Genomic DNA, 14,971 nt, shown 5'->3' with positions numbered 1-14,971 from the left:
TAACTATCTCATAAATCAGAGGTCTTCAACAGAGGGTCCGTGACCCCTAGGGGGTCCGCAGAGGTGCTGCAGGGGGGTTGTGGAATTTTTGGTTGATTAGACAATGTTTTATATCTTTTAGTTTCCACATTTATGTTTCAAATAAAAACCTCAATTTGAATAGCTTGTCTGCATGATTATCATGCAGTTGACAGACACTGTTGATTGGCAATGGTATCAGTGAACAAGGTCTGTTTATAAATGGCAGAGGGACGGCCCCCTACCATGGATATACATCCATGCCCCCTACTCACCGTAGCTGTAGACGTTTAGAAAAAACATGAATATATGAACCTGTGTATTATTTGAAAAGCTTAGTAATAGCGGGGTCATTCCTATGTTCCCACAGCCCTATGTTCCCTCAGCCCTATGTTCCCTCATTTCTAACTTTTGTTGTCACTGAAAATTAGGCCCTATGTTCCCTCAGCCCTATGTTCCCTCATTTCTAACTTTTGTTGTCACTGAAAATTAGGCCCTATGTTCCCACAGCCCTTTGGTCCCACCATTGGTTGGGTTTAGGCAATGAAGAAAGGAGTTGGTTAAGTTTAGTAAAAAGACCAGGTAGAGGCTAGACAGGCCAGATAGATAGAGTCCAGATAGGTAGAGAGAGTCCAGAGGGAACATAGGGCTGAGGGAACATAGGCACGCTCCCAGTATAGCTACACTCGCTACATTTATACATGGTACTGGGCCTAGTTTAATATAAGACACAATTTTTTAATATAGTAGCCTAGGGGCCCCTGCTCTATCTCTCTGTCAGTTTGGGTGTTCTTGGCCGTTCAAATTATCACTTCAATTTCTTTTTTCTTCTTCAGCTTTTCTGAATTAATCTGATGTGATTAGATTGTTAATTTAAAACAACAACAAAAACATGAGTGAATCTTTAAAGTTTAACTTGTCTACTTGGTTTAAACAACGTGGGAACATTTACAGAGAAACTCTGAGACAAACAGGAACATTCACTTTGGCTGCTGTCCCAACGCACAGCTGCACTGCGCTGCACTGTGTGTGTGTGTTCACTGCGCCACCTACCGGCCACCGTACAGTGACGCAGCAGCAGCAGCAGCAGCAGCAGCAGGAGGGACAGAAACATGGCGGCGCCCAGCAGCAGCAGCTCCTGTGATATTGAGCCGTTTCTCAGTGAATAAACTCGGTGACAGAGGAGCAGAGACTCGTCCGACGGAACATGCTGATCTGAGGTCAGGTAGGTGTTAACCGTGTGAACTGACAAGGGCCATCTGCAGCAGCTGCACGTGACGGACACTGTGGATACACAACTTTAAATGACAACGTCACTGTGTCTCATAGAGCTCAACACACTGCAGCTGAAGAAAACACATGCAAAGACACAAACACACTACAAATACAGACAACAGCTGCATCAATATGACAACACATGAGCTGCAGAAACTCACAACACAACACCCATGAAAATATAAGTGTATTATCGCTAGAAAATAAAATCTGTTTGGATTTTATAATAGCCTTATAATAAATATACGTTTCAAGAGTTTCACGTTCATAAATAAACAATAGAATTATTTAATAGATCAATAATAATAATTGTACCACAACTCTAATCTCCTGTAGCTCAGAGCCAGCTGTTGTGTTACTATGATTTTTTTCGTGACTAAATATAAATCTAGGCTACATTATATGAAAGTCATTTTGTACAGTAGCCTACAGCTGTCTGACAGGAAGTGCGTGGTGGTCTGTGGTGTGTGGTCTGTGCTGCAGGGTCATGTCCAGGCTGGCTGTGGTGTGTGGGGGCTCCAGGGGCATTGGGAGGGCCGTGTCCCGCCTGCTGGCAGAGAGGGGCTGCAGGGTAGCTGTGGTCTCCAGGGACAAAGACACTGCCCAGGACACTGTGGCGTCTCTACATGGAGGTGGAGTACACACACACACACACACACACACACACACACACACACACACACACACACACACACACAAACACACACGCACACATGTTTGTATGGCTACTGTATCTTTGTGAGGATACTCATTGACATAGTGTTTTCCCTAGCCTCTTACCCTAACATTAAAGCAGAAGTAAGCGATCCGGTGGTTTTGGCTAACTTCTTGTCAGTCGATGGAGTTAGCAGTCCCCGCCCTCATCCCTACGTCACCACATTCACGCGCATCCCTTGGCTGCACACACAGAGAGGACCGCCCCTTTATGCCGTTCTCTCTCCTCATTGGATAAAGGTTGTAGGATACAAGGAACGTTTTCCCCTCGGCTTACAGCAGAGCAGAGTGACTGACAAAGTGCAGGAAAAACACAGTTTTTATTTGGACCTAACCAACTCACGTATCCCTCTCCGCCCAGGGTTAGCGCCCGCCGATCAGCAGCAAAAATTATATTATAGCGAACAATGGAACTGTGTATTTTTTTTCAGGTAAAACCTCTTTTAGGCTGCGAAAATAGGCCGTTTCTTTGGGTCTGTTCACAACACTGTATGTTGTAAATCTCTGGGCAGGGCTATGGGCTGGCGTTGCTAACGGGAGGAGTGCAGAGAGTCTTCTACTGCAATTAAAGTACTTAGGGGCTATTTGTACATCATACAACCCCACTTTAAAAAAAAATGCTACTATCCCTTTAACCTAACTTAAACCTAATTATAATAACCTAGTTATTATAAAGTCTTAACCCTCAAACAGCCCTTGGAAGGGGCCTGAGAAAGTGAGGACCGGCCAAAATATCCTCACTCTGATGGTCTAAAACTCAAACTGGTCCTCACATTTATAGCTGTACAAGTACACACACACAGAACACAAATGAAAACACACGGTGTCTTGTGATATAAAAGAACTGTAGAGCAACAGTTTGTGAACTTTGACCATTAACACACTCTCTCACACTGCCTCTGTGTGTGTGTGTGTGTGCTCTGCAGGTGACCATGTGTCTTTCAGCTGTGACGTCTCCAAAGAGGAAGAGGTGCAGAAAACCTTTGAGACCATCCACAAAACCTGTGGAAACATCTCCTACCTGGTGAACGCAGCAGGTGTCAACAGGTGAGCACACACCTGGGACAGAGGCTCTGCTCATTATCTCTCTGCACTGAACACACACACACACACACACACACACACACACACACACACACACTGAACAACCCTCTGTGTCCAGGGATGCTCTGTTACTGAGGACCAGGCCGGAGGACATGGTGTCTCTGCTCCACACCAACCTGCTGGGCACCATGCTGACCTGCAGGGCGGCGCTGCGCAGCATGCTGCACACCCAGGGAGCTGCCATCGTTAATATAGGTACTGTCTGTACTGTCTGTGTCTGTGTCTGTCTGTGGCAGCTGTGATGAGCTTTATGTCCAGTGAATTTGAACAACTTCCCTCAGGCGGCGTTGTAGAGTTCCTCTAGCAAAGAAAAAGATATACAAGGGCTCCTTTATCCCCAATGCCATCTACATAATAAACAAGACACAGTAAAGGGGATTTTATTTTATTTTTTATTTTTACTATCTGTATGTGATGTCACCGCTGTTGACTTTGTTTTGTCTCATGTAAGTCTTGCTGGCAAGCGTTTGTGTTCTGTCTGTTCTGTCTATAAGTGAGACCAAAGATGAATTTCCTGCCTTGGCGGGACAATAAAGTTTTTCTAATGTTCTCAGTGGTCACTGGGTGGCGCTGTACATCACTGCTACTCTTGTCACTGTAGAGGGCCAGACTGGAGCCTCTGTCTACACTTTACAATTATTCACCGCAGAACCACAGGTGTTTGATGTTGATACCTGAGATCTCACAGGTTGTTTGTCAAATACTAAATCAAACCAGGATGATACACATTCAGTGTGAAGGGCGTTTATCCACAGAGAGTTTCAAGTCTCAGTAAATTCAATTAAAACCAGTGGCTGACTAACAGATAGTTAAAGCACATCCATCAGTCTGTGAGCTTTTAGTGTGGTTTTAAAGATCCAGTGTGTAAAATGAGGGGAAAACAGTGACATCTAGCATTACTATATAAAAGAAGAATTATAAGGCTATTAAAACCAAACAGATTTTATTTTATAGCAATTATACACTTATACAAATATATTCATTGGCAGTATATTCCGATTTTGCCAATAAACCTTGACAAATATTACACACTGGACCTTTAAAGCAGAAGTAAGCGATCCGGTGGTTTTGGCGAACTTCCTGTCAGCCAATGGAGTTAGCAGTCCCCGCCCTCGTCCCTACGTCACCACATTCACGCGCATCCCTTGGCTGCACACACAGAGAGGACCGCCCCTTTATGCCGTTCTCTCTCCTCATTGGATAAAGGTTGTAGGATACAAGGAAAGTTTTCTCCTCGGCTTACAGCAGAGCAGAGTGACTGACAGACCCGTGTTTCAGACCAAACACTCTATAGAAGTGATTGCTGTCGGAAGATACAACTATTTAAGACTACAAACATTCCACTTACTTCTGCTTTAATGTCAATACTAAACCATGTGTGTTAAAACAGCTGCATAATTACTTCATGTGTGTTTTATTTTGAAGTGTTCCTGTCTTGATGGTTTTCTGCTTCCTGTCTGCAGGCTCTGTGGTGGGCCTGAGGGGCAACGCTGGTCAGTGTGTGTACAGCGCCAGTAAAGCTGGTCTGGAGGGTTTCACACGCTCCTTAGCCAAAGAAGTGGCTTCACGTAACGTCAGAGTCAACCTGCTGGCTCCAGGTTCGTCTCTCTGCTGGCTCATTCGTCGTCCCGTCTCCTCTGTCATCGTACTTGTAGTTTTTTTTTTTTTTAATACTTTATTTACAGTTTTTAACTTTACAAAACTGTACAAAACATACCACAGTAAAGGAACAGTCAAACATAAAAGAAAACAGATGAAAAGAAAAAAGAAAAAGAAAAAAGGGGCTGCCAGACATTCGTAAATTTACCTTTTACATAAATAGACTTACAGAAAAAAAACATAGTTGCAGTTGTTAAAGTAAAGCAAGTACCATGTGAAAGGTTGAGTCAGTTATCACACCTGACATTGGGCCAGGAAGGGTCCCCAAATTCTCTCTAATCTGTTCTGTTCATTGGGTTTGTGCAGGTGCAGTCTTTCCATTTGATTAACCGATAACATCTCGCTGAGCCAGTGAGCGAAGGTGGGAGGAGTGGTAGACATCCAAGTTAAGAGAATAAGTTTCTTGGCCACCACCATCCCTAGGTGCAGGGCGACCTGAGTGTCATGCAGAAGATCAGAAGGCCAGCTCATGGTTAGGCTGAATGGCTCTAGAGTAGGCTTTTGACAAATGTTCAAATATAGCTGACCAAAAATTGTGCAACTTAGGACAGAACCAGAAAAGATGCGCTAGTGAGCCCTCAGCAATATTACACTTATCACATACAGGGGACACAGATGGAAAAATACGATTTAGCTTTGTTTTGGAATAATGCAACCTGTGCAGCACCTTGTCAGTACAGGTTACAGGTTAATTCAGTAATTAACCTGTAACGTGAGTTAATAGAACAACAATGGACACGAGACAGTGCCTCCTCCCAAAGTTCTGCTGATATTTCAGAGTTTTAGTTTAGTTTAGTTTTAATGGTCTTTTTCTTGTGTCCAGGATTTATCCGCACCGACATGACCGCAGGGCTGAAGGAGGAGGATGCGGCGGTGCGCTCCATCCCGCTGGGGAGGTTTGGCGAGCCGGAGGAGGCGGCCCAGGCTGCCCTCTTCCTCCTGCAGTCGCCCTACGTGACGGGACAGGTGCTGGTGGTGGACGGAGGCCTGCAGCTGCTCATGTAGCGGCCTGGTGGACTCCTGGAGGACGTCTGACTGACAGAAGTGAACTCTTGACTCGAGTGTGAACGCCGCTCCGTGGCCCACGTTAGTGAAACACAAACTCAGGCAGCTCCCTACATCTGCAGCAGGGTCACTCGGCCTTTCTGCTGAGTCACCGTCCAGCGTCCGCCCTCGGGGGGGCGTGGCCTGGCGTGTGACGGACGGGCGTCATGGTGACTAAACGCCGCTGACTCCACGCTGTCTGCAGTCCAGACCTCACTGACCCCAGCTCCTAAATTTGATCAGTTGATTTAACGCTCTCTGTCTTTTTTCCATGACTGTACAACTGATCTCCCACGGGAGACCCCTCACAGCCCCCCCACCCCCTCCACTCCCGGAGCCCACCTCTGCAGGGGCCGGCGGAGGGGTCGGGCACGTCGGGGCTGCAGCTGGAGGAAATTAGAGGCAGTGGTGGAGGTGGAGGGGTATTTTTAGCAGGGGGAATGTTGTGAGTGTCTGGTTACAGCTCTGCTCTGCAGTGTGGATGGATGAGGTTGGAGGTGACTGTCACGCTGGGCGATGAGATGTGAAATGCCATGTTGCTTGTTGCTTTCACTGAAACCTGCTGTTACCATCCATTAATGTCACAACCACCACTCCAACTCTGATTGCTCACCCTCTCTCTCTCTGTCTTGTGTGTGCACTTCCATCCTGAACATTATATTTCCTATTAAAGGACTGGGTGACATTAAAGGTCCAGTGTGTAATATTTGTCAAGGTTTATTGGCAAAATCTGAATATACTACCAATGAATATTTGAAGAGTTCATTTTCAAAAGCAGATATTTACACCAGGTGACATCAGTCAAACCAAAGTTGCGTAGCTTTGACCAAGGAGATGAGACGTAACAAAATAGACGTATCTCAAAAGCTTTATTGACACAACACTATGCAAAGAATAAAAGCATCAGCTCTTTTTTTTTCTGCTTTTGCAAATGAACTCTTTATTGTATAAGTGTATAATTGCTATAAAACAAAAATCCCTTTGGTTTTCATAGCCCTATAATTCTTATTTTATATTTACTAAACTTAACCAGTCGGGAGTTCTCAACGAGATTTGGAAAGATTCTGTGTCACTTCCTGCAGCTCTAGCCACAACCCATCACTATATGTATATATACATATAGTTGCCTGCCTCCCATCTTGGCTTTTGTTTGATTTTGTTTGTGTTATCTGTATGTCGAGGATTAAATCTTCTTTTAGTTAATTTAGTGTCTTTGTGTTTAGTGTGGGGTCATTGGTGGGTCCATTGTTATGCCCCTCTGGGCCAACAAAGTTCTAGGGCGTAACATTTCTAGGACAACCCATCACAATATAGTGATGGGTTGTGGCTAGAGCTGCAGGAAGTGACACAGAATCTTTCCAAATCTCGTCGAGAACTCCCGACTGGTTAAGTTTAGTAAAACTGACATGTCCAGGTGTAAAATAGGAAACAAAAAGCAAAAAGTAAGTGAAGCCATTGGTTGGGTTTAGGCACAGCTAAGTAAAGATTGCATGTTTTCTAGGGCGTTGGCTTCCTGCAGCTCATGTACGCCATCTAGCCACAACCATAGTGAGGGTCTTGCTTAGAGAGTGTCGCCATCTTGCGCTGCCATGTTTGTACAGAATGGAAAATCCAGCCAATGTGTTTCAAGAGTTTCACGTTCATAAATAAACAATATATTTATTTAATAGATAAATAATATAATCAGAATGCTAGATGTCACTGTTTGGACCTTTAAGTCTCTCATTAGCGTTCTTTGCAGGCAGGGTCTCTCCTCGGTGACTGATGGTGTGTTTTTTGGCGTTCGCTTGCCAGGCTACAAAAACATCTCACGCTGTCTGAGGAGGTTTTTATTAACTTTCATAACCTAAAATAATATCAGGAGAGCAATCCATATACAGGCATTGATTGGCATAGAAATGTGCAAACACAGTAACTGTCAGCTGATGCAAAAGCTCCGAAACAGACACAGGAAAAAGACGCCCACTTTGTATAGCATTACAGAGGTGACAAAAATAGTAGATATAAATATACCTTGCTTTTACTTTTCAGCAGCTGAAGAGCGTTTGCTGTCCCTCTACACTGGGGGAAAAAAATAGTGTTTTTGTACATTCTGGTAAAAGTTGTTTGGCACCGTACAAGTGTCCAAAAATAACATGCAGAGAAACTGTGTTTGCATTAAGCCTAAAAGTGATTTAAGGCAGTAAATATATTTATAAAACTTCATGATACAGAAAGTTGTATTATCAGTGAACAGAAAGGCTGCTGATATAAGTTATGTCGAGACTGATGGGAAAGTAAATCGCTTTTTTTTTTGTTTTTTTCCATACAAAAATAAAGTGGACAATCTGTGACGTGTGTGACAAATTACATTGAAACCTTTCACAGCACCCTCTCTCCAGTGAGAACAGTTCAATTCACACTTGTAAAATAAACCATCAAAAAAGAAGAAGAAAAAAAAAACATCACCAAAAAAAGAACGGCCATCACCAAAAGTTTTCCGTATTCTCCATTTTTCTACATCACCGCTGCCGCTGCCGTCGTCCACATCCCTCTGACCACGTTAAAGCTGACGTCCTCTACACAAACCTGCTTTTGTCCTTCTCTCTCTTCCTGTTTGATCCAAACTCTTGAGCTCAGCTGCATCACAAACAAACAAATCTCATCCATGTGAAATCTTTCTTCTTTCTCTAAACCTCTAAACTTCTGTTCCCTAAAAAAAAAAAAAAATCTAAACATACTGTTTGTAAGGCCCGGCCTTGTCCAATATCTGTAAGCTAATAAGCTGAGACTGTGCTCCTATGATCAGATATCAGCCCACATAACAACATGTGATCTCCTTCATCAAAGCCGCGCTGCTTTGAATCATTCAGTCTCTTTAAGTCTCCACACAGTGTGTAGAGTGCTGCTACTCATAGGTACAGTATTACTCTGTGTATTGCAAATGGCACCACTTGAACATGCATAGTAATTCTATGTTTCATTTCACTTTTCAACCTGCTTTTTTTTAATATAGCTTTACAGAAACAAGAGGCACTTGAACAGGAGACGCTCTGCAGAACAGAACCAGTTCCTCAGATGCTCTTTTTCTCGCCGTGAACACTTCAATCACTTTCCAGGTCCAGTTGATAAAATGAAGCTCGAAGAATTCTGTAATATAATGGTTGGTATCATACTATAAAAGCATAAGAAACCACCGCTGCACCGGCTCACTCTGCCCACTGAGTTCTGTATCTGCACTTCACAATGATGGTGGACAAGGTTTATATTCTGCACCCCCCATCACCTCCCCCAACTCCCTCCTTTTGCCGTCAAAGTATCTCTCTCTCTCTCAGGAAGTGCAGGGAGTGAGGGCAGCTCTCGGGGTTTTTTTTTTTTTTGTGGGGTGACGTCACAGTCCTCTCTCTCGCCTGTGGCCTCTACAGGTCGTCGCTTTCCACCAGGCCGCCGGGCGGCAGCGGGCTGGAGTCGGGGAAGAAGGCGGCCTTCACGTCCAGGCCTCTCTCTGTCAGTGCGGCGTAGCGGCTGGTGGAGGGACGCACCTTCTTGGGCTTGGGGAGGTTGGGCTGCTGCCACGGAGCTGAGGACGGAGCAGAGACTGTTGTAAAATCCTCATGAATTTATTTAATTTTTCATCTACACATCAACTTCACAGATTTTCCTAAATACTGGCGTCAAATCTCTAGGCCCATCTAGGTATTCCTGACCTTATATTGATTACAAGTGCTTTGGTATTTGTTGATATCTTCTGGTCTGCCTTTACTGTTGAGATTAACTATCTAGGGTGTTTGTATATATTTTATTGCCTGCATATTTTTCTTTTCTATATATCCAGATCCGACTTCGGATGTCCTCTACCAGTTTAGGTCCATCAGACAATGGCTTAAAGGGATAGTAGCATTTTTTTAAAGGGGGGTTGTATGATCTACAAATAGCCCGTAAGTACTTTAATTGCAGTAGAAGACTCTCTGCACTCCTCCCGTTAGCAACGCCAACCCATAGCCCTGCCCAGAGATTTACAACATACAGTGTTGTGAACAGACCCAAAGAAACGGCCTATTTTCGCGGCCTAAAAGAGGAAAAAAATACACAGTTCCATTGTTCGCTATAATATATATTTTTTCCAGCCCTTCAAAGTGCAGGAAAAACGCAGTTTTTATTTGGACCTAACCAACTCACGTATCCCTCCACCCAGTGTTAGCGCCCGCCGATCAGCAGTTGGTTAGGTCCAACTAAAAACTGTGTTTTTCCTGCACTTTGAAGGGCTGGAAAAATGTATATTAAAGTGAACAATGGAACTGTGTATTTTTTTCTCAGGTAAAACCTCTTTTAGGCCGCGATAATAGGCGTTTCTTTGGGTCTGTTCACAACACTGTATGTTGTAAATCTCTGGGCAGGGCTATGGGCTGGCGTTGCTAACGGGAGGAGTGCAGAGAGTCTTCTACTGCAATTAAAGTACTTAGGGGCTATTTGGAGATCATACAACCCCACTTTAAAAAAATGCTACTATCCCTTTAACTTATGTTTTAAAGGCTCTTATGGTTTTATAATGTATGATGATGTATGAATCTGTATGCTCCTGACATGGGGTGACAATTGTTTACTTATCTATAATCTTGTGCTTTTCTATAATCTTTTGCTTGTATACAGTATTTATATTAAAATGTTATTTTTGCCTGAAGAAGGTCACAGCAACAAAACGTTGCCACCATTAAGACATTTTATCTGTGTCTCTATATTTTGCAGTTTTAAAATGTTGAAATGTTACGTGGAGACAGGAAGTGAAGTGGATCGGTCCAATGAGGAGCCAGGAGGAGGTCGCCGGTGGAAACTTACCGTGGACGTCGAGGCGTGCAGTGCTGGACACAATGCCCGCGTCGTTCTTGGCCGACACCGTGTACCAGCCGGCGTCCTCCTTCATGGCCGGCTGGATGATCATACACAGGTAGCCACAGTTGTCCTGGTGCATGCTGGGACAGAACATTGACACAGAGGAAGTGAATGCTATGAATACAGTGGAGCTGAGTGCAGCGTTAAAACGACTCTTTGAGCTGCAGCTTTTACCTGATTCTGTCTGTGTTGTGAGTGAAAGACTCGTTCTCCCTTTTCCAGAAGATCTGCGGGTAGGGAACTCCCGTGACGCGACACTCCAGACGCACGGGATGACCCTCGGCCACGGTCGTGTTCTGCAGCTTCTCCACAAACGAAGGGGCCTTGTGCATCTCTTTGGCTGTGGAGACAGTGTGTTACTGAGCTGCTCTCATACACACCTCCTCTGACAGACACACACACTGACTATGTACTTTTCCTTTAGCTATAGATTTCTTCACTATCTAACAGCCAACTCCTGCACTGTCAGTCATGTTTGACAGCTCAGTTTGACCCTGTCAGTTTCCAAGCGGTGCTCTGTTAGATAAAGACTCCTCACCAGAGACCATGATCTGACCTGAGGTCTGTGTCTGAATGTGGACAAGTTTACTAAATCAATCTATATCATCACTGCCTGCAAAACCTGTCCAACTTGAGAAAGAATGATGTAAAAGTATGTTTGTTAACTACAAGGACAATACAATATAACACAGAGAAAAGAAAATATACAAAAATATTTAAAAAAATATATACTATGTACATCCTATTTTATTCACAATATATGGATGTACATTGTGTATATTTTATACTTTTGTATATTTTCTTTTCTCTGTGTTGCTATATTGCTTTTTATGTCTTTATATTAAATATATATCGGTGCTGCTACTGGATACTTGAATTTCCCTTGAGATCAATGAAGTATCTCTAAGTCTAAGTCTAACTGGCTACCATATGTCTTCATGTTGTATCTGCTCTTTACCTGCAACAATGAGCTCCAGGTTGAAGGAGTTCTGGCCGGCTCTGTTGCTGGCGATGCAGGTGTAGATGCCGGCGTCGCGGCTGGTCACGGGCTCGATGACCAATGAGTGCACACCGTTTTCCCTCACCAGCATCTTATGGGCGGAGTCGGGGCGGATGGTCTGTCCGTTCAGCTGCCAGATGAGGTCTGGAGTGGGCAGACCGCTCACCTGCAGGCGGCCAGGAGAACACAGCGACATTAAAAAAAAAAAAAAACTGACCGAGTGTGTGAATGCTGAGAAGGAGCCTTGTGTGTTTGTGGAGTCAGAGCTTGTTTTTGTTGGAGAGACTGAGCATATTAGCTGCGTGCGTGTCCCTGTGGGTGCAGTGTGTGTGTGTTTGTTGGGGAGTATGAAAACACCAGTGTTTGGTTAATCTGTCTGTGCTGTGTTAGTCTGAAGGAGCCGGGTCGCCGGCGCTCTTTGTCATGGGAATAAACTGCAGAGAAAAGATCCGTCTCTGCAGGAAACACCTGCCGCGCCGCGCTGCGCCCGGCCCACCTGGATGCATATCACCATGGACGTCACGTCATGCATATATTCACAGATATCACACAGGAGCGCAGACGGAGCAGTGAGAAGTATTTCTGGAAGCGACCCAGTCCGCTTTTAGAAGTCGGGGCATTTTGAGCATGGAAAGTTTGGAAACACACAAATGATCTGGAAATAAATATTTGCTATAAATATCCTTGACATTAAGGGCTCAGGAGGAATGGAGGCTCTCGGTTTATTTCTGACACGCATAAAAAAAAACCTGCCTTTTTTATAGTGAGTTAATTGTGGGTCTGTTTTATTTTATTACATGTACCAGTTTTCAAAGAGTTTCTGAGTGCTGCAGGCTGCAGGCAGGCAGAAAATGAGCACAAGTGTTGGGGGCGGGTGCAGGGGGGGGAAATAATTGTAGAAAAACCCGATCCCATTTAAGCCTTGAAATGTGACACCGGCGTATTCTCCTCGACGGCCGTGAGCCATTCATAACGCGAGGAAGTGATGAAACATCTCGTCTCCACTAGTTTTTTTTTTTAATTCCCTAAAGAAACCAGGATCCAAATGTTTGGCAACGCTGACACGGAGCCTCCCTGAAAGCAACGCAGACGCTGAATTAAAGGGCGGATCTGAAATGGCCTTCTCTATTACTATGATTAACATATGCTCTTTGGTGCAGGCATTTTCCTCTCCGGTCATGTCTCAGTTATTCTGAGCCATCTCTTTGCTTTATCAAAAGAATAGCAGCGAGGTTTGAGGGCGCGAAGCTACGAGTTTTGGGTGTCATGGGTTTCTGAACTGTTATCTCAGCAGACCTCACTTCCAGTAACACAGCTGAAGGGTCGAGGTAAAAAACACTCTGACAACTCATCCACAAAAAAACCCACAGTCATCTATAAAAACTCTGTCTTCGCATTAAAGTTCAGTGCCTGACACGCCACACTAGACAAGAAAACACACTGTGTAATTTGCCCTTTAAGTTGTAAGAATGTCTCTCAGTTCCCGGCAGCTCCAACCAAACACTCCACTCTTTCTCAGATCTGATCAATAAATCATCCCAATCAATAAAAAACAGCTGTTTTCTGTGGACATTGTTTAGATGCAGTTAAAAGGATGGTTTAACATTTTGGCAAATTGACCCATTGCCATAATCCCTATAGTTTTCGGAGTAGGTTCATTACCTTTAATTGTCGGTGCAAACTATTTTTAGAACGGCGGAGCAGAGCCGTGAGCTGCTCAGAGCTACGCTACAGAGGCTCATGGGATTTCTTGGTTTCCTTCATCAAACTCATCACCGCATTTTGGAGTTGTTGGATCGTGTAATCCAACAACTCCAAAACGCTCTGGTGGACAAGTTGTGACCTGCACATTCACCACGCTATGAGATAATAACAGAACGTTACCAGACAGAGTTGTTTTCGAGGTAAATTCCCGTTGGAGGCAGTTTTTCGGCAAGCAGTCTCTGCATTTACCTCTAAAACAACTCTGTCTGGTAATGTTCTGTTATTATCTCATAGCGTGGTGAATGTGCAGGTCACAACTTGTCCACCAGAGCGTTGTGGAGTTGTTTTTTGATTGTGTATTTGATGAGTTTGATGAGGGAAACCAAGAAATCCCATTAGCCTCCGTAGTGTAGCTCTGAGCAGCTCACAGCTCTGCTCCACCGTTCTAAAAACAGCTTGCACCGACAATTAAAGGTAATGAACCTACTCCGAAAACTATAGGGATTATGGCAATGGGTCAATTTGCCAAAATGTTAAACCATCCTTTTAACTGCATCTAAACAATGTCCACAGAAAACAGCTGTTTTTTATTGATTGGGATGATTTATTGATCAGATGCAAGTGGGAAAACTGCAATGGGCCAACTTGCCAAAATGTTGAACTATCCCTTTAAGACAGGGCAGCACTCTGACCTTCCTTCCCCTCTTTTTCTTTTATCACACTCTACATACGGCCGTGTTGGCGCAGGCTGCATCTCTTTACCTTGCAGTCCATCCGGCACAGTCGGCCCTCCTGAACGATGAGGTCGCCGGGCGCCTGCAGGAAGTGGGGGCGGAAGTGACGCTCCTGGATGTTGTCGTTCTCATCACCGCTGTCTCTGGACCTGGACCTGGGTCTGATGGACAGAGGAACACGTTCAGTATTTCACATTAACTCTGTAACCTCTCTCCACTTTTCTATTTCCCCCCTCAACTTCTCTGTCCCGGCCTCCTCCCACTTAATCTATGTGAGTCTCCTTGGGCCCGTGCAGCAGGTCAGGACCCATAGGTGTTCCTGTGATTCTCCACTATAACAACAATGACATCATGGCCCAGCCTGCACGTCAACCAGGGAGGGAAATAAAGAGAGTTAGGAGACACTGATTGTTATCAGCGATCTCCCTCCAAACATCTCGGAGCTCTTGTCTAATCAGGGAGTGTTCATCTAGATAACAGACTGTGGGCCCTGTGAAGGGCGACAGTGATCTTCTGTGCATTTTTCAATATCAGGGTGAATGCGTCTTGTATATACAGGCTCATTAGAGCAATGAAAAAGCAGAGCAAACAGGTGTTCCCTCTCATTAACACCGAGCTTTTCTTTCCCTGAGTAGACAGTCCAACAAAGAGCAGCGGGTGACTCAGCTCTCAGCAAACACTTGTGTAGATCGCAGCGCCTTGGAACATTTTGCATCAGACTAACACACTTTTTAAATCTGTGCACAAGTGCCAGTACAGAAGTCGTGCAGATGTTGAGCAGCAGCGGCAGCGGCAGCAGCAGCAGCCTTCAGCACATGTGCCAGCCAGCAGCTCAGGGCCCAGGATACAA

General features: G+C 44.6%; 2 protein-coding genes across 5 annotated transcripts in view; one reads left to right on the top strand and one right to left on the bottom strand.

Moving 5' to 3' along the window:
* The first annotated feature begins 1,117 nt into the window (after positions 1-1,117).
* On the top strand, positions 1,118-6,615 carry cbr4 (carbonyl reductase 4). Its single transcript, XM_083969691.1, has 6 exons — positions 1,118-1,243; positions 1,777-1,925; positions 2,934-3,054; positions 3,170-3,306; positions 4,575-4,709; positions 5,594-6,615. Exons 2-6 carry the CDS (start codon positions 1,781-1,783, stop codon positions 5,773-5,775), a joined length of 720 nt encoding a protein of 239 aa, XP_083825817.1. The 5' UTR covers positions 1,118-1,243; positions 1,777-1,780; the 3' UTR covers positions 5,776-6,615.
* A 1,013-nt stretch (positions 6,616-7,628) lies between these two features.
* Positions 7,629-14,971, bottom strand: part of palld (palladin, cytoskeletal associated protein) — a 66,472-nt gene continuing 59,129 nt past the window's right edge. For all 4 annotated transcript variants that reach the window (XM_083970758.1, XM_083970759.1, XM_083970760.1 and 1 more), the window contains 5 exons: positions 14,150-14,282; positions 11,642-11,849; positions 10,858-11,023; positions 10,630-10,763; positions 7,629-9,373 (listed from right to left, as the gene is read on the bottom strand). In XM_083970758.1, the coding sequence (XP_083826884.1) occupies positions 9,213-9,373; positions 10,630-10,763; positions 10,858-11,023; positions 11,642-11,849; positions 14,150-14,282 (802 nt within the window). In that variant the 3' untranslated portion in view covers positions 7,629-9,212. The remainder of the gene's footprint in view (positions 9,374-10,629; positions 10,764-10,857; positions 11,024-11,641; positions 11,850-14,149; positions 14,283-14,971) is intronic.

This window comes from Trachurus trachurus (genome assembly GCF_905171665.1).
Source record: "Trachurus trachurus genome assembly, chromosome: 4".
Lineage (NCBI taxonomy): Eukaryota > Metazoa > Chordata > Actinopteri > Carangiformes > Carangidae > Trachurus > Trachurus trachurus.
Note: the sequence above shows the minus strand (reverse complement) of the source record. Positions and strands in the feature narration are given on the sequence as shown.

Coding starts and splice junctions, on each gene's coding strand:
- cbr4 (XM_083969691.1), top strand. CDS start 1,781: ATGTCCAGGCTGGCTGTGGTGTGTGGGGGCTCCAGGGGCATTGGGAGG. Junction 3,307..4,574: donor AGCTGCCATCGTTAATATAG/GTACTGTCTGTA, acceptor TCCTGTCTGCAG/GCTCTGTGGTGGGCCTGAGG. Junction 4,710..5,593: donor AGTCAACCTGCTGGCTCCAG/GTTCGTCTCTCT, acceptor TCTTGTGTCCAG/GATTTATCCGCACCGACATG.